General features: G+C 44.0%; 1 protein-coding gene across 3 annotated transcripts in view; it reads right to left on the reverse strand.

The window, feature by feature from the left end:
* The window catches only part of LOC129186071 (inositol 1,4,5-trisphosphate receptor type 1-like), a 143,074-nt gene that overhangs the window by 10,969 nt on the left and 110,063 nt on the right, over window positions 1-22,042 (reverse strand). For all 3 annotated transcript variants that reach the window (XM_054783906.1, XM_054783907.1, XM_054783908.1), the window contains 7 exons: window positions 20,274-20,396; window positions 15,526-15,701; window positions 13,348-13,512; window positions 12,812-13,001; window positions 12,639-12,731; window positions 7,132-7,271; window positions 5,810-5,975 (listed from right to left, as the gene is read on the reverse strand). In XM_054783906.1, the coding sequence (XP_054639881.1) occupies window positions 5,810-5,975; window positions 7,132-7,271; window positions 12,639-12,731; window positions 12,812-13,001; window positions 13,348-13,512; window positions 15,526-15,701; window positions 20,274-20,396 (1,053 nt within the window). The remainder of the gene's footprint in view (window positions 1-5,809; window positions 5,976-7,131; window positions 7,272-12,638; window positions 12,732-12,811; window positions 13,002-13,347; window positions 13,513-15,525; window positions 15,702-20,273; window positions 20,397-22,042) is intronic.

Consider the following 22,042-nt stretch of genomic DNA (forward strand, 5'->3'; position numbering starts at 1 on the left):
TTTTCCTCCGCTTATCCGGGTCCGGGTCGCGGGTGCAGCAGTTTTAGTAGGGAAGCACAGACTTCCCGGTCCCCGACCACCTCCTCCAGCTCCACCGGGAGGACACCAAGGCGTTCCCAGGCCAGCTGTGAGACATAATCCCTACAGCGTGTCCTAGGTCTGCCCCGGGGCCTTCTCCCGGCTGGGCATTCCCGAAACACCCCACTAGGGAGGCGTCCGGCAGGCATCCGAACTAGATGCCCGAGCCACCTCAGCTGGCTCCTCTCGATGTGAAGGAGCAGCGGCTCTACTCTGAGCTCCTCCCGGATGACCGAGCTCCTCACCCTATCTCTTAGGGTGAGTCCCACCACCCTACGAAGAAAACTCATTTCAGCCACTTGTATCCGCGATCTCGTTCTTTCGGTCACGACCCAAAGCTCGTGACCATAGGTGAGGGTGGGAACATAGATCGAACGGTAAATTGAGAGCTTTGCCTTCCGACTCAACTCTCTCTTCACCACGACGGTCCGGTACAGCGACCGCATTACTGCAGACGCTGCGCCGATCCGCCTATCGACCTCACGCTCCAACCTTCCCTCACTCGTGAACAAGACCCCGAGGTACTTGAACTCCTCCACCTGGGGCAGGACCTCATTCCCAACCCGGAGGGAGCAATCCTTCCTTTTCCGACTGAGAACCATGGCCTCGGATTTGGAGGTGCTGAGTCTCATCCCAGAAGCTTCACACTCAGATGCAAACCGTCCCAGTAAACGCTGCAGGTCACAGCCCAATGAGGTCATCAGGACCACATCGTCCGCAAATAGCAGAGATGAGCTCCTAAGACCCCCGAACTGGACTCCCTCGACACCTTGGCTGCGCCTAGAAATTCTGTCCATGAAAATTATGAACAGAATCGGTGACAAAGGGCAGCCTTGGCGGAGGCCAACATTCACCGGAAACAGGCTTGACTTACTGCTGGCAATGCGAACCAGGCTCCTGCTCCGGTTGTACAAGGACTGAATGGCACGTAGTAGTGCGCCACTAATCCCATACTCCTGGAGCACCCCCCACAGGACACCGCGAGGGACATGGTCGAATGCCTTTTCCAAGTTCACAAAGCACATGTAGACCGGTTGGGCAAACTCCCAAGTACCCTCCAGTACCCTTGCAAGGGTCTAGAGCTGGTCCAGTGTTCCGCGACCAGGACGAAAACCACATTGCACCTCCTGTAGCCGAAGTTCGATTAACGGTCGTACCCTTCTCTCCAGCACCCTGGAATAGACTTTCCCAGGGAGGCTGAGGAGTGTGATCCCCCTATAGTTGGAACTTACCCTCCGGTCACCATTCTTGATAAGGGGGACCACCACCCCAGTCTGCCAATCCAGAGGAACTGTTCCCGACTTCCACGCAATGTTGAAGAGACGTGTCAGCCAAGACAGTCCCTCAACATCCAGAGCCTTGAGGAATTCAGGGCGAAACTCGTATCTGGGGAGTTTTGACTACCCCAGATACCTCAGCCACGGTGATGGAACTGTCCGTGTTTGTGTCCTCAGCCTCTGCTTCCTCTATGGAAGGTATGTCAGTGGGATTGAGAAGGGCCTCAAAGTATTCCTTCCACCGCCCGACTATATCCTCAGTCAAGGATATAGGATATAGAGTCCACCCCTCCGTGAATCACCACCTTACTGTGGTGGAGGGGTTTGGGTGCCCGAGTGATCCTAGGAGCTATGTTGTCTGGGGCTATATACCCCTGGTAGGGTCTCCCAAGGCAAACAGGTCCTGGGTGACGGGCCAGACCAAGAGTGATTCAGAAGACCTTTATGAGCAAACACACGAGGAGAGACCGCACCTCGCCTGGACGTGGGATACCGGGGCCTCACCCTGGAGCCAGGCCTGGGGGAGGGGCTGGCAGGCGAACGCCTGGTGGTCGGACTCTCACCTGTGGGGCCCGGCCGGGCTCCGCCCAAACAAGCCACATGGGATCTCCCCCCGTAGACCCACCACCTGCGGGGGCAAGCATAAGGGTCCGGTGTATTGTTCTTTGGACATGGAATGTCCCTTCTCTGGCGGGGAAGGAGCCCGAACTTGTGAGAGAGGTTGAGACATTCTGGCTAGATATAGTCGGACTCACCTCGACCCAAAGTTTTGGTTCTGGATCCAAACTCCTCGAGAGGGGCTGGACCTTGTTCTACTCTGGAGTTGCTGCAGGGCAGAGGCGGCGAGCTGGTCTGGGCTTATTAATAGTCCCCCGGCTCGGTGCCTCTGTGTTGGACTCATCCCCGGTTAACGAGAGGGTCATTTCCCTATACCTTTGGGTTGGGGAAAGGGTCCTGACTGTCGTTTGTGCGTACGCGCCGAACGGCAATTCAGAGTCCATCAGAGGGGTGCTGGAGAGCACCCAAACTGGTGACTCCGTCGTTTTGCTGGGAGACTTCAACGCCCATGTGGGCAATAACAGTGTGACCTGGATGGGCGTGATTGGGAGGAACGGGCCACACCCGTGCGGTGTGATGTTGTTGGACTTCTGTGTGAACCATAGTTTGTCCATCACAAACACCATGTTCGAACATAAGGATGTCCATAAGTACACATGGCACCAGGACACCCCAGGCCGCAGGTCTATGATCGACTTTGTCGTCGTATCATCAGACCTGTGTCTGCATGTTCTTGACACGCGGGTAAAGAGAGGGACTGAGCTGTCAACTGATCACCACCTGGTGATGAGTTGGATTAGATGGCGGGGGAGGATGCCGGACAGATCCGGGAGACCCAAACGTGCAGTGAGGGTGTGCTGGGAACGTTTGGCAGAGTCTCCTGTTCGTTGAGTCTTCAGCTCTCACCTCCGGCAGAGCTTCGTCTGCATCCCATTCCATTCCATTCCATTCCATTTTCCTCCGCTTATCCGGGTCCGGGTCGCAGGGGCAGCAGTCTCAGTAGGGAAGCCCAGACTTCCCGGTCCCCGACCACCTCCTCCAGCTCCACCGGGAGGACACCAAGGCGTTCCCAGGCCAGCTGTGAGACATAATCCCTCCAGCGTGTCCTAGGTCTTCCCCGGGGCCTTCTCCCGGCTGGGCATGCCCGAAACACCTCACCAGGGAGGCGTCCGGGAGGCATCCGGACTAGATGCCCGAGCCACCTCAGCTGGCTCCTCTCGATGTGAAGGAGCAGCGGCTCTACTCTGAGCTCCTCTCGGATAACCGAGCTCCTCACCCTGTCTCTTAGGGTGAGTCCCGCTACCCTACGAAGAAAACTCATTTCAGCTGCTTGTATCCGCGATCTCGTTCTTTCGGTCATGACCCAAAGCTCATGACCATAGGTGAGGGTGGGAACATAGATCGATCGGTAAATTGAGAGCTTTGCCTTCCGGCTCAACTCTCTCTTCACCACGACGGTCCGGTACAGCGACCGCATTACTGCAGACGCTGCGCCGATCCGCCTATCGACCTCACGCTCCAACCTTCCCTCACTCGTGAACAAGACCCCGAGAACTCCTCCACCTGGGGCAGGACCTCATTCCCAACCCGGAGGGAGCAATCCACCCTTTTCCGACTGAGAACCATGGCCTCGGATTTGGAGGTGCTGAGTCTCATCCCAGAAGCTTCACACTCAGATGCAAACCGTCCCAGTAAACGCTGCAGGTCACAGCTCGATGAGGCCATCAGGACCACATCGTCTGCAAATAGCAGAGATGAGATCCTAGTGCCCCCGAACTGGACTCCCTCGACACCTTGGCTGCGCCTAGAAATTCTGTCCATGAAAATTATGAACAGAATCGGTGACAAAGGGCAGCCTTGGCGGAGGCCAACGTTCACCGGAAACAGGCTTGACTTACTACTGGCAATGCGAACCAGGCTCCTGCTCCGGTTGTACAAGGACTGAATGGCACGTAGTAGCGCGCCACCAATCCCATACTCCCGGAGCACCCCCCACAGGACACCGCGAGGGACACGGTCGAATGCCTTTTCCAGGTCCACAAAGCACATGTAGACCGGTTGGGCAAACTCCCAAGTACCCTCCAGGACCCTTGCAAGGGTGTAGAGCTGGTCCAGTGTTCCGCGACCAGGACGAAAACCACATTGCACCTCCTGTAGCCGAGGTTCGATTAACGGTCGTACCCTTCTCTCCAGCACCCTGGAATAGACTTTCCCAGGGAGGCTGAGGAGTGTGATCCCCCTATAGTTGGAACACACCCTCCGGTCACCCTTCTTGAAAAGGGGGACCACCACCCCAGTCTGCCAATCCAGAGGTACTGTTCCCGACTTCCACGCAATGTTGAAGAGACGTGTCAGCCAAGACAGTCCCGCAACATCCAAAGCCTTGAGGAATTCAGGGCGAAACTCGTCCACCCCCGGAGCTTTGCCACTGGGGAGCATTTTGACTACCCCAGATACCTCAGCCACGGTGATGGAACTGTCCGCGTTCGTATCCTCAGTCTCTGCTTCCTCTAGGGAAGGTATGTCAGTGGGATTGAGAAGGGCCTCAAAGTATTCCTTCCACCGCCCAACTATATCCTCAGTCGAGGTCAGCAGGCTCCCGTCCCCACTGTAAACAGTGTGGACCGGGCACTGCTTCCCCTTTCTGAGGCGCTGGACGGTTTGCCAGAACCTCTTCAAGGCCGACCGAAAGTCGTGTTCCATGGCCTCACCGAACTCCTCCCACACCCGAGTTTTTGCCTCGATCGCCGCCGAAGCCGCGTGCCGCTTGGCCTGCCGGTACCCGTCAGCTGCTTCAGGAGTCCCACAAGCCATCCATGCTCGATAGGACTCCTTCTTCAGCTTGACGGCAGCCCTGACCTCTGGTGTCCACCATCGGGTTCGGGGCTTGCCGCCACGACTGGCACCGACCACCTTGCGGCCGCAGCTCCGATCGGCTGCCTCAGCAATGGAGGCACGGAATAGAGCCCATTCGGACTCGATATCCTCGTCCTCCCCCGGGATGCATGTCCCAAGAACCAGATTTGGCCGCCGAAGACCAGGTCGCCTAGGTGCCCGCCCTCGACCGCCACCCAAAACGCAATGCACCGGACCCTTATGCTTGCCCCCGCAGGTGGTGGGTCTACGGGGCGTCTGCATCCCGGGGGAGGATATTGAGTCCGAATGGGCTGTATTCCATGCCCCCATTGCTGAGGCAGCTGATTGGAGCTGCAGCCGCAAGGTGGTCGGTGCCAGTCGTGGCGGAAGCAGTGCCCGGTCCACACTGTTTACAGTGGGGACGGGGGCTTGCTGACCTCGACTGAGGATATAGTCGGGCAGTGGAAGGAATACTTCGAGGCCCTTCTCAATCCCACTGACATATGACTATGAATATGAATAAATATATTTTGTAGCCTTTTTAGAAAATTTTTAAAAATTAAAAAACTAAATCATCAAAATTCTTAGATTTTTTTAATATCTGGCCCTCTGTGGAAAAACGTTCACAGAATACATTTAAAACATTGAATGCAGTGTCACAATCCACAACTGTTTAAGTCATCAGTAAGTAAGTAATCCACATAAGACCTTATTCTATTGTTGTTTCATTAGATCCAGAAGAAATTCAGAACCTTCTTTTTGCTATCAAGATCTGAGATCACTTGATCAGGAGCCCCCTAGGAAGCGACAGGAGTCGTTCAGTGGAGGCGCAGCAGTTTGAAAAAAACAAAGAAAACAGCATTTTTCAAACCTGCTAAGCTAACCACAGCAAAATAAACTGATTTATAGTTCCTACTGTGTCTGGGGTTATCATAAAAAAGAAGAAGGACCCTGTGTGACACCATGAGCCATTCACTCATTGAGTAGAATTTGTTTCAGCCTTGTTTAAGTCTGCACTCTCTCTCTTCTATGTGTCTTACCACAGATGAAGCAGGTGGTCTTCAGAACCTCTTCCTTCTTTTGTTTCTCACTCCTCAGGTCGGCAAAGGTGTCAATGATGACACCAAAGATGAGGTTGAGGACAATGATGATGACCATGAAGAAGAAGAGTAGGTCGTATATGACCCTGGCTGCAAACAACGGCTCCTTCCGATTGGAAGAACAAAAGCAAGTGTTAAATTGAGACTTTTGTTATCAAGATGGTGTTTTTCCAACATTTGACCCAAAAGTCCAATCTTTATGTAAGCAAAGCAGGGGACGACGACGACGCTGACCTGATTTGTGACAAGCGCTGAAAGGCAGGAGCTAAGATGTAACCAGCCAGATGCTGCAGGTCATCTGTAAAGACCCACGCTGACAAACTGATTAGCCAAATGGTTCTCCCATGTTTACTGTACCTGCTGACCATTCGCACGTACGCTCTATGGCCACAACATTAGGTACACTTAGTTTAACTCATTCTCAGTAAAATAAACTTAAAGCTGTACTTGAACCGTTTGGGGGGAAAAGCTGAAATTTTTTGTTACCGACACTGGCAACAAGACTTTTATTTTTTTTTTTAGGTTCACCTATATTTTCTTGAAAAAGTGATATTCATATTGTTTTTAATTTATTTTATATTTACATTTATTACGGCTGTTTTACATTCACCTATATTTTCTTAAAAAAATAATATTTATAGTTTTTATTCACAGTTTTCAAATTAATTAATCATGATTAATAACAGTTTGCAACTATATCTGAATTATGCTATTATGAATTTATACAAAAACATTTACATAATTAATGAAATAAATGTGAAATGTTATTTTTGACAGCTCTAATATTTATATTATATTTTCAAAATAAATCCTTTCTGGGTATGAACTGGAAAACACTGGATTCCTTACTAGGTATGTCCAATATTTTTGGCCAACTGACATTATCGTGCGATTCTGGCATAAAAATGAGATATCGCTTCATATCGGTATTGTTTTTTTCTACTGATAATGATAAATGTATGCAGCTCTTGTACTCATTTGATGTGCAGGTGTACCTGATACTGCAGTTTTAAGCAGAAGTAAGCAACATTTTATGGCCGTATTGTACGTGCTACATGTATTGTAGTACATGAAGTAGGTACTCGTGTCCTCTTTTGACCACAAACTCAGAGGAAATTTGCCTTGCGGTTTAAATTGCACAGCTGCAGGGAAACATGACAAAACACCCCGCTACGCTTTTGAAGCCAGAACTATTTCAAAGCTTGGTGGTTTTAGAGTTAGCTCACATGACACACACAACCACACACACACTTAAAACACACCTCTTTGGACGGCTTGCGGAGAACATCGCCGACACCTCCACCGCTCCTCAAGCCATGACTCAGGACTGTGACGATGCACATTAGCAGAGAGTCACATGTCCGTTCCATGTCGCTGTCATGTGCTTCGTCATTGTTCACGTCTGAGGAAGCACAAGGATAATGTCATAATGATAATAAAAAGGAACAAATAATTATTAGGCTAAGCTGAAGTTTTTATGTTGTCTAAAGCCAGTAGTGTTACATAGTAAACATCCCCTCAGAGACTTGAAAACTGTTGGAGCCTCCACTAACCCCAAAAACTGACTTTCTGGTGCAGTGTGAAAAAGTGTTTGCTCCCTTCCTGTTGTTTGTCACATTAGAATATCTCAGATTATCATGTGTCAATTACACAAAACTGAACACAAAAATGCAGTTTTTAAAAGAAACTTTTATTATTAAGGATTGCCCCCTATTGCCCCCTAAACCTAATAACTGGTTGGGCCAGCCTTAACAGCAACAACGCAATCAAGCGTTTGCAATAACTTACAGCGCTGTGGAAGAATTTTGGCCCACTCATCTTTGCAGAATTGTTGTAATTCAGCCGCATTGGAGGGTTTTCCAGCATGAACTGCCTTTTTAGGGTCATGCCACATTACTCAGTAGGATTTAGGTCAGGACTTTGACTAGGCCACTCCAAAGTCTTCACTTTGTTTTTCTTCAGCCATTCAAAGGTGGACTTGCTGGTGTGTTTTGGATCATCGTCCTGCTGCAGAACCCAAGTTGGTTTCAGCTTGAGGTCACCAACAGATGGCTGGACATTCTCCTTCAGGATTTTTTGGTCGACAGCAGAATTCATGGTTCCATTTATTGCAGCAAGTCTTTCAGGTCCTGAAGCAGTAAAACAGCCCATATTTTACTGTTGGTATCATGTTTTTTTTCCTGAGATGCGATGTTACTTTTACGCCAGATGTAATGGGACACACACCTTCCAAACAGTTCAACTTTTGTCTCATCAGACCACAGAGTATTTTCCCAAAGGTCTTGGGGATCATCAAGATGTTTTCTGGCAAGTGGGGCCTGCAGTTTTTTGGATCTTGTTGTGGCGTCTTTTGTGACCTCTTGGATGAGTCGTTGCTGTGCTCTGTTCAATGTTTTCGCCATTTGTGGATAATGGCTCTCAATGTGGTTCGCTGGAGTCCCAACGCTTTAGAAATGTTTTTATAACCTTTTCCAGACTGATAGATTACAATTACTCTCAGTTAAATTATGTTTTAACAGGGGGGGCAATCACTTTTTCACACAAGGCCATGAAGGTTTTTTTTCTCCCTTAAAAATAAAATGTTTCATTTAAAAACTGCATTTGTGTTCAGTTGTGTTGTCATTGACTAATATTTCAATTTGTTTGGTGATCTGAAACATTTAAGTGTGATAAACATGCAAAAAAATAAGAAATCAGGAAGGGGGCAAACATTTTTTCACACCGCTGTATATTGTTGCGTTTTCTGCTCACCCCTGAACTCCTTTACTCTCCCAACATAGGAATTAAAAATCGATTAATTTTACCTGTAAACATAATTTAAGTCAAAAGCAGGTTTGCGTAACATTTTTTAAATTTATTTTTCTCAAGCTGCTGCAGCTCCCATGAAGTCTTCTGGTGCCTCCGAGTAGAGGCTCACCTCACAACTACCCGATTTAAAGACAAACATGAGAGTTTATACATACTGTATATGAATATTAAATACGTATTTCTCCCGCTTGGCTATGCTTACATGATGAATCGCATACTGGATACTGTATATACCAACCTTCTGTATTTAATATAACGTTGTCATTAAAATGCATGAGAAATTCAGATAAATGTTGAAAAATGACATACGTTCCTGATCAAAATTTTAAGACCATTTGAAAACTTGCAGTATTTACATTTTTCACGGCTGCTTCTTTTTTTTTAATTTAATTAATTTTTTTTATTTTTTACCCGTCCTGTCCAGCCTTTAAAGCAGATAGAATTGTAGATCTAAATGCCGTCAAGTGCTCAACAGATTTACTCTGCCAGGGAGAAGTGTGATATACAATTCCCCTGTTATACAGAATTTATTTGACTTAGATGCTTGTTATTAAGCAAATTTGGAGCGACCGGACCGGAGCAGGAGGGGACAGAGAAGAAGAGAAAAGAAGGGGGGGGAAACAGAGACTCAGTAATGAGTAGCTGCACCATTCTTGTTAATGACCTGAAAATCGGTTTGGGTATGCTTAATGCAAGTGTTTCCAGGTGGCTGGTGGGAATGTTGCTCCAGGTGGTGAAGATGGCTTTACAGAGGGCATTTTTGTAAACTTCCCTTGCCATCCATCCCCAAATGTTCTCAATTGGATTTAGATCAGGGCAGGATGGTCTAAAAGACTGAGCTTATTCCTCTGGAAGAAGTCATTTGTTTACCACAGCATTGTCCTGTTGAAAAAGCCAGTCATTACCACACAGACGAAGGCCTTCAGTCATGAGGGATGCCCCGTGCAACATCTCCACATAGCCAGCTGTCGTTTGACGCACCTGCACAACCTGAACCGCCATTGTTCTATTGAAAGAAAAAGCAGCCCACATCATGATGGTGCCCCCTCCACTGTGCCGTATGGAAAACATCTCAGGTGGGATCTCCTTGTCATGCCAGTAATGGTGGAAGCCATCAGGACTGACAAGGTTACATTTTTTCCTCATCAGAGAATAAAACTTTCTTCCACCTTTCAATGTCCCATGTTCGGTGCTCTCTTGCAAATTCCAAACGGCTTTTTTGTGTCGTTGAATGAGACAAGGCCTTTGAAGACGTTTTTTTCTTATTAAAATCCTTCTCTCGCAGATGCCGTATGACTCGGCACCAGTATCAACCTTCATTTGGGCCGAGGATGTGTCTTCATGGACAGCCAATGGGACCATCCGACCCACATTTTCAAGATTTTGCCTTTTAAAGTCTGTGCTCGTCAACCTTTGATCAGATGATGATCAGCTATTTCACTTTAATGCTTTGCAATAAATTGCTTCCTCAAAACATTTTTGTCTCACTCTCATTTCATCTTTTGTATTTTGAATCGTTGCTTTACTTAGAACCCCCTTTAGCTCCAACAGTGCAAAATGTAAATTCTTGCAATTTTTCAACTGGTTTTAACATTTCGATCAGGAGTGTGTAATGTAATGTAGCACCTGTACCAAAACTGGTGGATGCCTCCTTCACCCAAAACAATAACGACAACATTCGTGCATTTCATGTGTCCATGTACACTGTGAAGGCAGGAAGTCAAAACAAAAAGTATTTTCCACTAGCTGGAATGTGCACATCAAATAACATATCATGTCTTTATCTCTGTTGATAAAGTTTACAGGTCAAGAACTTGAATGTGAGCACACAGTCAAACAGTATGGTAGTTGGTGAATGTGAGTGGGTGTACTTTTATCCGCTTCAAAGTGTGTGACGATACGCTAATCTGGTTATATGCTCAATTGAATGCATTTTGATTGACACCTCTTCTCACAGAAAAGGATTATTCTTTGCAGAGGCGTCCATGTCACATGAGTCACTGAGGTCGAGTGTGAGTTGTTGGGGTCAAAAAGCATGTGAGAGTGGATGTAGTCATGAGAAGGGTCACTAAGTGCGTCTCGATACAACACACACAAACCATTTTGTTCTTTACTTACAATATCTCACGTTTCACAAAAACAGTAAAGACATTTGTGATAAAAAAGATTTTGGTACGGAACTTTCTGTTCGCCTCTGCACCAATTTCCTATGTAAATTAATACCGTGGTACATCGGTTTCGTTCTTAATTTGTTCCAAAAGGTTAGACTAAAACTGAAGCAATATTTCCCTGAAGAAATACTGTCAAGCCTCGGTTTTCGGCAGAAAGTTTTGCTAAAATTTTGTCTCGGTTGAGTGTGTTTGTCCTGTACTGTATCATTCTGCAGAATGAAATGCCCAAACAAAGCACCCTACGCATTGCTCACCATTCGTACATTTTTTATTGAGTGCGGCTGCTAAGTAACCCACCATGGGGCCAAAGAAAGTTGCAACTGACAGCAATTTGATGAAGAAGATAAGAAACACTATTAAAAGGTAAAAGTTCAATATATTCCTCATTTAGAAATTATGTTGCATTGTTTTGTGCGTGTAAAACTATTATTATTCTCTATAACATTTTTGGTTATATTTTTTTAGTTCCTGGAACGGAGTAATTGGATTCAAATTGTTTCCGATGGGAAAAATTGCCTCGGTTTTCATATGTTTTGGTTTTGTCGAACCTTTTCAAAAAAAAAAAACCCAAAAAAAACCCGAGGTTCCACTGTAATGTAAATCCAACAAATCCATTCCAGAAACCCAAAAATATGAAAAAAAAATATTGTATAGAGAATAAGTATCACTCACATGCACAAAACAATGCAAAATAATTATAAATGAGAAATGAAAGAGATAAGTTAACGTTTTAACATCACTTTTACGTTCATTAAAGACTATTGCTGGCAAAGATGATTGCGATTAATTCAATAGTATTTCTCACCTTCTTTATCAAAGTGCTGTTATTTAGCAGCTGCACTAAAAAAAATACAAGGACGGTGAGTCAGCAACGCGCAGGGTGCTTTGTTCGTGTTCACGATTCTGCGGAACGGCACGGCAAACAAACGAGTTTGTTACGCGAAATACTGTACACTGGGGTGTTGGAAAACCGATGTTTGACTGTGCATTGCGGTCCTGCCTGTAGCGAGCAGTAGTCCTGGCTAGAACTAGGGCCAAGGAGAAAACTCACGTCTGTCATTAAAGACTCAGAGGAATTACCTGCCATTTTGCAGTTTGCATTTTTTATATTTCATTTAAAAAAAAACATCCATCTATTTTCTATGCCACTTATCCTCACTAGGGTCGCGGGTATGCTGGGGCCTATCCTAACTGACTTCGGGCGAGAAGCCGGGTACACCCTGGCCTGGTCGCCAGTCAATCTCAGGGCACACTCAGCTTCATACCTATGGACAACTAAGAGTCACCAATTAACCTAACATGCATGTTTTTGGAATGTGGGAGGAAACCGGAGTACCCGGACAAAACCCACGCACGCACGGGGAGAACAAACTCCACACAGAGATGTCCAACGAAGATTCAAACTCAGATCTTGGCGATCTCCTGACTATGTGGCCAACATGCTAACCACTAGGCCACCGTCCGGCCCGATTTTAAAAATCATATACGTAAACGCTAAGCAGTTTCGGGGTTTGCATTTTGTTCCCTCCCTGTACCCAAACCGAGCCATTACGCTAATGCCTAACGCTTGTGTGTAAGAAATAGGTAAAAACATGTCATAACATCAGCAATCTAGCACTTCTGCACTCAAGTACTTTCTTTAACATTTTAACACTTCAGTACTCCCCAAAATCATGTTTTTTGTCAAGTGCTAAAGCTTAAAATGTTATTCAAATGTACAAGTCTAAAACCCAGGTATGTAACGCACCCCTACCACTTCCACTTCCCTGTGCCATCACAGAAAGTATTACCTCCATGCGTGCTTGCTGCTGTGCAGTTTTCATCGACTCCTGCCCGACACATTCTCTGAGATAAAAACTCGCCGGCTATGCTGGCTCCGTTTTCTGCACAGAAGACACAATCAGGGAGCCTTTGAATGAACATCCATAGCGTCGTTCTGAGAAAAACAACAACTCGGACTGACTTAAAGTTGCGTTCGGGATGCGGTCCACTTCCAGGATGAAGTCGTCCTTGAAGAAAATGTAGCCGACGATCGAAAACAAGTAGACCAGTATGAGCGCCAGCACAGCAGTCAGCACGATGGAGCGGCCGTTGCGCGTCACGCTTTTGATGACATTCAGCAAAGTCTCTTCTCGGTACACCAGGTCAAACAGCTACAAAGCAAAAGGCATGGAATGCAAGTCAATTCTTTGCTTTGGTGTGTCTGGCATGGATTTTTGGGATGTTACCATTCAAGTATTCACAATATTTAGTCAGGACTAAAGCCAGTAGCCACCAAATAAGGAAACATCTGGCCTGTCAGTGGGATACATTCTCAAATGATAGAAAGCCACGATTAGATGCTGCTCTTTTGCACATGGTTCTATTCCCAAACCCGAAAGGTTGCGCCTGTCTGTCTTCATTCCTTCAAAGGTTAGGTGAGTAAGCGGTTATTATGAAATGCATGAAAAAGCTCAAATTCCCGCATGCACGGATGTGAAGGCCATGTGTTTGGCTCACCAGCAGACTGTAGAAGAAGACGTGGACAAACACCCCCAGGCTACAGATGAGCAGGTAGATGAAGTGGTAGAGGAACTCAAAGTCCATCACCATGGCTTTGTAGCCACGGCTGAATGTACCGCGGTTTCCCAAGAAACTTATTAGGAAGATGATTTTATTACAAACCTGCAAGACAAAAACTGAGCCCGTTAGAATAACAAATAAACAACTAATGGTAATATCTTATATACTGTAGATACACATTTTTTAAAAAGGGCTATTTTTAGTACTAAAAAGTACTTTTTTAGTAGTAAAAAGTACTACTTTTTATTATAATTTTTAAATTTTACTTTTTTTCTTTTAATAGATATATACAGTAGTGTGAAAAAGTGTTTACCCCCTCCCTGATTTCTTATTTTTTTTGCATGTTTGTCACAATTGAATGTTTCAGATCATCAGTCAAATTTAAATATTAGTCAATGACAACACAACTGAGCACAAAATGCAGTTTTTAAATGAAACTTTTAATCATTAAGGGAGAAAAAAAAATCCAAACCTACATGGCCTTGTGTGAAAAAGTGATTGCCCTCCCTGTTAAAACATCATTTAACTGAGATTAATTATAATCTATCAGTCTGGAAAAGGTTCTAAAAACATTTCTAAAGCTTTGGGACTCCAGCAAACCACAGTGAGAGCCTTTATCCACAAATGGCGAAATCATGGAAAAGTGGTGAAACTTCCCAGGAGTGGCCGGCCATGTCATTGACTAATATTTAAATTTGTTTGATGATCTGAAACATTTAAGTGTGACAAACACGGAAAAAAAATAAGATATCAGGAAGTGCGGAAACATTTTTTCACACAACTGTATATTTTTTGAGTATATATTTAATTTTTTTTTTCTAAAATACAACACTACTAATAAATCTTCAAAGATGTGTGAGATTCGCGAATTAGCACCTACAATATGCAACTGCAATTTTGCAGATTTTTGGTCAAAATTATTTTTTCCTCTGAACATAGGCTATTTTTCTGCATTCATCTTAAGTCTGTAATTTATGAACACACGATAATACTGGTAAGATAACTGCATACTTTGTTTTGTAAACACGTTTATGTTCCACAAGGCGTGCTGGGAAGCCCACGTATACACTTGCCCCAACAGAAAGTTACGCAGCATGCCTTGCGGGTTTATACATGTGTATTAAAGAGTTTTGTTTTGCATATATATTAGTGTGTACGCATTTATTTCTATACCGGCATAATTCATGTGGTGCACTTACATTGTGTGTTCCACATGTGTTACTTGTGGTTGCAACGTGAGTGAGGGAGGTTTGGCCCAGATGAGAGCACTGAACCACAAGCGGGAAAACCTAAAACTTGTAAAAGTAGATATTTTACTGGTTAAAAAAAGGTGATACAGTTAAAAAATGATGGACTACTTTGCTTTTAATACTGGACTTGTCTAATCTAATTTTAGAGCCCTGATGCAAGAGGATGCAGTTCCGCAAGACTTCAAACTGCAAACAAAATACTGTGTGTTTTGGTGTATGTGTGTGTGTGTCCCTTTACAAAGAGAGCATCTTAGAAAATATACAGCGAGTAAATGGGGTGGCGTCGCACTCTCTGGGATCCAGTGACGCACTTCACACCTCATAACACTGCCAGGCGCTGCAAGCCAGGACTGCAGGACCATGGGCGGCACCACAGGCCACCGACTTTGCCAAACGGGCATGAGTGCCAGTTGAAAGGAGATCATGGGGTAGTGTGTGTTTAAGCCCTAACCCTTTCTTGATGGAAAAATACTGTATACATTTATATACAGTATATGGTATATATGGGTTGTTTTATTTGTTGCTGTGCAGACTCACTATGACAAGGAATGTACTGTGTCCATACTGTACAGGGTCATAGGGGGCCTTGCTTTCACACCTACTGCATACGTACACATTTTTGGATTGTGGGAGGATGTTGTAGTACCAAGAGAACACAAACAAGCTGAGGGGTATCATAGAAAATCACACAAAGGCCCAGAATCAAACATTTTCTTTGCTATAAGGCCCCAATGCTTGCCACTGAAACACAGTGCGTCTCCTATTAAAATAAGCTGCAAACTAAATGGAAACTAAAGCAGATCTATAACACTCAAAGCAGCTGGGAGGAAAAACAATGACGTAATAATGGAAGCAGACGACTCACGTTGAAGGCGCCTAGGAGGAAGAGGGTGGGCTCCAGGCCGACTGAGAAGATGAGACGGAGGATCGTGACGATGACAAGGGCTCGGACACCCATCGGTTGGGGCATGATGATCACGATAATGAGCGTTGCCAATACTGCCATCCACAGCAAAGCAGACAGATGGGAATCCAGCGTACCTGTCGGTGATTCATGCCAACTGGTTTAACACACGGGGTCTCCACTGGGAATGTAGCGGTACATGTAGTCGGATTTTACACTACGGAACTTCCGGTTCGGTGCCAATTCCCCACACATACAGTGGAAACTCTGTTTTCGTCATTAATTTATTCCAAATAATGTAAATCCACCATGCTGGTGGTGGTAAGATGCAGCTGCCCTGGGGTAGACTGAAGGAAGGGTGGCCTTGCAGACCACCACCAAATATTCGTTCACATTATATACACCAGTGTGGGCAGAACTGGAGAAAAGCGGGGTGGGGATCGGCTGTGGTATGGGGGGGTCAAGTGTTTTGCCCAAGGACACGACAACAGTAACTGGGACGGAGGAAGCTGGGTTCTAACTGCCAACCCGTTTCTGGACAACCTGCTCGACCTCCTGAGCCATGGCCGCCCAAAGCAACTGTAGCATCTTTAATGGACAAAATGTATCAAGTTTGGACACCACTGTTGTAATAACTAAAAAAAATTAAACAACAGAATAAAAATAACATTTTGTTTTGTTTTTTATTGTATATTAATATTAATATAATATTAAATCCGAATAATATTGCTTTCCGTGAGAGCAGTTTTGTGTTTTGCATTTTGTTCCCTTTACTCGACTACAAATGAAGCGAACTGCAACCTAAAAACCGAGGTATGCACCGAACCATGCTTATGGCCTATTGTTTACACCCCCTGTCTCCAGCATTTGTTTCATAGTAAACACTTCAAATGAATTCTATGTGACCATGGCAATGCAGTTTGGTGCTTCAAACTTGTTGCCACTCAACAGTTGAATGCACTGAAGTGGCCTTTCTACCTCACAGGCATTAAGCGGGACTCTGAACCCCAATGGCAGTCGCTTACATAACAAGTACTTGACATACATTTTGTGTACGTGTGCTGGAGTGTGCGGGCTGAGCAACAGCCACGTCGCTACATGAAACCGTGGAGTTTCGTGTAGCGACGTGTCATTTAGACCAAAAACGCCTAAAAACAAGGTCACACCCAACCTGATGTTCTGTAAACTAACCCGCCATGATGTTTAACTTATTATATCAATATAATATGATTCCTGTAGGCCCACACAAAAGAAAGGGTCTGCATTTGATTAAAAAAAATGGCAGAACTTGAAATGATTAAAAATGTAAAAAAAACGAGTGGTCAAGAAACCTTTCCTCTCTCACTTGCCTCCCCTTCCTCTCCTTCTCCTCTCCCCCTCCCAACCCTTTTAGAGATCATATGACAGGTGCCACTTACATAACAGCCGCCTCTAAAAATACTTTCAGCTGAAAGATTCATGAACAGGGAGAAACACGCAGCGTCAGAGATGTGGTGCACTGAAAGAGGGACGTTCTTATTCTTACGCTTTTCTTAACCTGCTTGGGTTTCTCTGAGGAGTCAATTCAACCGTCAGTGAAGAATGTGGCGAGCTTGCGGCGTTTGCGTGCATGTGTTATCTTAACCGCTGCAGTCCGTCAAAAGCCGGTCAGGCATGCATGTACGTATGCATGGTAGCAGAACATACTGACCTAGATCTCTTGCTCTTAAAGCCCTCATTCTATAGGACTGTGTGTGTGTGTGTGTGTCTGTGTGCGAGCAGGAGCAGTAGGGTTGAGTCCCATAAAAGTGCCCATTACAGCCGACCAAAGGTATGCTGCCATTTCACGTGACGTTGTGTGCGGTGGGGAAAACACAGTCAGACATTAGTCATGCTCAGCACGTACTTGGATTCAAAACAAGCAAAACACTCAATCCAGCATTCACTGATGACTCAAAGTAATGTGGAAACTAAACAGGTTAGTCTCGAACAAACATAGGGTTATTCTAAGGTCCCGCTCCTTAATCCTGATCTGGGGATACAAATCAGCAGATCAGAACTTTACGGGGAAATGGAGATCAGTGGGTCAAGTGTGCTCCGGAGAGGCGTTCAGTTTCTTGCAGTCGGTCTTGAATGTGATTTCAGAATGCACCAATTTTTAAACATTAATTCATTTTCTATACCTAGGGTCACAGGTAAGCTGACTTTGGGTGAAAAGCAGCCTGGACTGGTCACCAGTCTGTCACAGGACACATGCACTCCTGATAAAAATTTTGAGACCAGTTGAAAAATTGCAAGAATTTACCTTGTGCACTGTTGGATGTTTTGAGTAATTTATTGCAAACAAGCATGAAAGTGAAATAGGCTGTTCATCAGCTGACCAAAAGTTTAAAGGCGCTTACCTGCCAGGGGACTACAGATGGAAACTAGCAGTTGTGCTATAATCTTGCACATTTACATATGTCTTGGTAGCAATGGTCATTACTATGCATCATCACTAATAAATAAATTAAAAAAAATGTTTTGAGGTGGTTATCAAGAAGCTACTCATTACTGAGGTCGTTTTTTTGAAAATTTGATCTATTTTACGGTGCTTTTGTTTTTGTTTTTTTAAAATTATGGTATTAAACCTTTGATCAGCTGATGAACGGCCCACTTTAATGTTTGTTTGCATTGTTTGTTTGCAATAAACTGCTTAGGCAAATTTTTTTTGTCACATTTGAACCTCCTTAAAAGTGCCAAATGTAATTTTTAAAATTTGGATCAGGAGTGTATATCCATTGGAACAGTGAGGTCTACCTCTTGGATGTCTGTTACTTACACCGGTGGTTTCTTTGTTCTTCAGGACATTCTAAATAGTTGTACCAGCTATGACCAATGTTTGTGCAATGTTTGTGATTGATTTTCCATCTTCTCTTGCTTCTCTTCTTTTGCTTGTTTTTCCACCCATAAACATCTCTCTGGTTTGTTTTCACCTCTAAATGCAGTCTACCCAGGCCAAACCTATCCTACCCAATCTGAAAGTGAGCATAGACATTCAGTGCTATTTATTGATTAAGTCAGGTGTGTCCCAACTTTTTCCAAGCCACATACTGAAAAATGAAAGGATGCAAGGGCCACTGATTGCAAACCAACCCACGTAGATATGCTAAAAATGATATACACAGTATTTCAAGAAAAAACTGCATCTCAACTGTGATACAAGTAAAAAAGACTATTATTAGTATGAACTTCCGTCTTTGCTTCCCCCCCCCAATTTTTATTGTTTTGTTTTTTTTATTTTCCAAACATTTAAATTTTCTTCTCAAATAAGCTTTGTAAGTTTTCTTCTCATAATATTATGACATTGTTCCTTTAATATTTTGACTTCATTCCCATAACATTATACCCTTTTCTCCAACCTCTAGACTCAATATTATTATTATATTATCTCTCATAATATTATTACTAATATATTCTAATTATATTATTTTATTTTTCTGAGGATCGGCTCGGCTACTGATCTGATGTATTTTGGAGATCGGATTCCACCACAAAATTGGGCCGTTCTGGTTGCCGTATAACATTAGTAAACTCTGGGCTGCACTCCAACATCGTAGGTGCGGTAATGCACCTCAAAGCTGGTTGCCGCTCAACTCCCGCCATCTGCAAGAAGAAAACGCAACACCACATCTCATCTCATGTACTGTGGTGAACCCGTAGTTTCACGGTGGACGTTGGATATTCAGCTCCGGAACTACAGTGGTAGTTCCCCCTCACTATGCGCGGACTGCTGTGTCATTGTGAGGGGAGCTCGCACGGGAAGTGCTGCTCTAAGTATTGGTTGTTTATGCTAGGAACTGTCAATAAATTACTATTGCGTTGAAGAGAGTTTGTTAAAAAAAAATTCATATACCTGTTTTCTAAATCACAACACAAATTGATTTATAACCATGTCAAAAGATTAGTCCTACTCAAAGTATTTTGCATGCCCATTTTTTCCAATTTTATCTGGATGGACTTTTATTGGATCTTTTATTGGATTTAGGGACCTGACTCACAGAGGTTTGTTACAAATGACAAACAATATTGTTGGTCATGCTGTGTAATAAAAAAAGTAACTTTATTTTGTTGGTTTTGTTTGTTTCTCATAATATAATGACTTTTAGAAAATTACGTTATTTTTCATGATATTATGTTACGTAAAAGTACCTGTTCTCATTAGATTACAATTTTTATTCTCTTAATTTTTTTACTTTATTCTTGTAAAATTACTGACGAATTTTCCATTTTTGGTGTTGTTTTTTTTTTTTTTTACGTGGGAGGTATTTGGAGTACTCAGAGAAAACCCAAGCGAGCTCGGGGAGAACATACAAACTCCACACAGACATGCAAAAAAAGTTGCAATTGCCAGAACTTTGATAAAGAAGGTGAAGAAAAGAAATTGTAGCAATGTAGGAAGGTAGTGTCTGTTAAAATAGAACTGTAATGGAAAGGTTCCTAGTTAACAGAGGTTGCAAGAACAGTTTAAGGGAGACACATAACAGAAGGTGAGCCAGGTGTGTGGAATGATTGTACTTGCTGATGATGTTTTGGGACGACCAAAAATACCAGTGGCAACACAAAGCCAACTACAATAAATTGGGCGCAAATTCAGCACAATAAAAAAAAAGTTTGTTCTGAACCAGGGGACCAAACCACAAGTGTGAACGCAGTCAAAAAGTGCAAAGTGACATCCTGTTTGGACTGACCTCCATGTATCCCCTCCAGTGGGTAGAAGAAGCAGACGAGCAGGTTCATGAGCACAGCCAGATTGAAGGAAACGTTGCTCCACACGGATATGTTCCTGGAACACCAGTACAATACCGGCTGGGCTGGGAAGAAAGACAGAAGAAAATGAGTAGAACTGTGAGTAAAAGTATGAGGGCATACTCACCCTTGGACCCCGCTGCCTTGCGCTCACACTGAGCGTTCATACTACATCTTTTCGCATCACTTCTATTCTGCTGCTTTACAATTTCTCTGACTTTATGAATTATTTCCAGTCTTTTTTGAGCCCTTCTGATCATTTCTACTGTGGAATTAAAGGAGTTAATTAAATGAAACAAACATAGTTGAGAGCCAGCAAGCGTGCTGTGGCTTTTGGATCATTTTGAGCCTTTGTATTTTACTTCTATTATGAAAGTTTTTGGTTGTCATTTAGAATCTGCAAGGAGGGATCGCAATACTGTTAGCTAGCGTGTGCACATGTGCCTTGGCCCACCTCTTCCAATCATGCCCAAAGAGGGAAAGCGGGCCGTGATGGGCACAAATCAGTACACTCACACTCGTCAAACACGGCGAACTTGTTAACGTGTTAAATGGGTGTAGACACGATACGATTAACCAAGTGTGAGTTAGTGATGGGAATTTCTTTTTAAGAGAGCCGCTTCTTTTGTCTCTCAAACAGCTTCACAGATTTTTTTGTTGCTTTGTTGCTTAAATTGGTTTATCACCAAAATATGTTTACAAGAAATGAGACCAAACTTTTTCCACCGAGGGCCAGGCGTGGTAGCAAGGCAGTGTTCTGCAAGAGTCAAGTAAGTCTGAAGTCTTTAATCTCAAGTCTCGACTCAATTAAAGACGTGCAAGTCCAAGTGAAGTCTCAAGTCACGACAAGTCGAGTCAAGTCCCAAGTCATAGGCTTGAAATTTTCCAATCATAAGCACTGTTTAGTGTCTCCCAAATAAAATGCTCTTTCAACAATGTAACAATCTAATAAATTTGAATTCGTTTTGAATTGTTTTATTTTTATAAATAAAATAAGTCCAGCATGACAAGACTTTCACAGTGTGAGAAGTAAGTGCTGACATAGCATTCAGGATTTATGTAATCCACATAATTCTTAAACCTGATTGGACGTTAAGAGATGCATTCAGTGTGGCCGATTAAAAGGGAAAATATGTTGTCTTGCTGGAAATTATATAATCAAGATCACATTAGTTGAATACTTTCAATGGGAGCACATTTGACTCAACACACTCACTGAAACCCTCAGGTATTTTCAAGTCATCAGACGAAAGTCCGATTCCAGTTGCAAGTCTAAAAAGAACATTTTTTTGCTCGTCTTTAGTGAAGACTGGCATTCAGAAAAAAAGTGCCTCAGATTTTGTTTCCTGCTGCTCATTGAGTCTTATGTGATAAAAGAGTTTGCAATATTGTTCAATAAATTCCTTTTAGGTTATTCCGGAATATTTAAACTAATTAACAGGTCCTTCTGATCGCTGACAGATTATCCCAGATCCTTACCAAGAGCAACAAACTTAAGAGGGAAGCAGCTATGAAAATGCTATGGAAAGTTCAGTACTGCGTACAATATAAATCGGTTACTCTATTGTGCAAGGTCTGGATGTAGTGGGGCCGCCTCTACACAGCAGGCTGTAAAGCCAGGGTGAGATCCCCTCGGCCCTGACTTGGAAGTCTCATCCTCAACGGGTGAGGAACTTTTTAAAAGGAGAGTCAGTGTGGTCTTGCACCCCCG

Source organism: Dunckerocampus dactyliophorus, chromosome 8 (genome assembly GCF_027744805.1).
Source record: "Dunckerocampus dactyliophorus isolate RoL2022-P2 chromosome 8, RoL_Ddac_1.1, whole genome shotgun sequence".
Lineage (NCBI taxonomy): Eukaryota > Metazoa > Chordata > Actinopteri > Syngnathiformes > Syngnathidae > Dunckerocampus > Dunckerocampus dactyliophorus.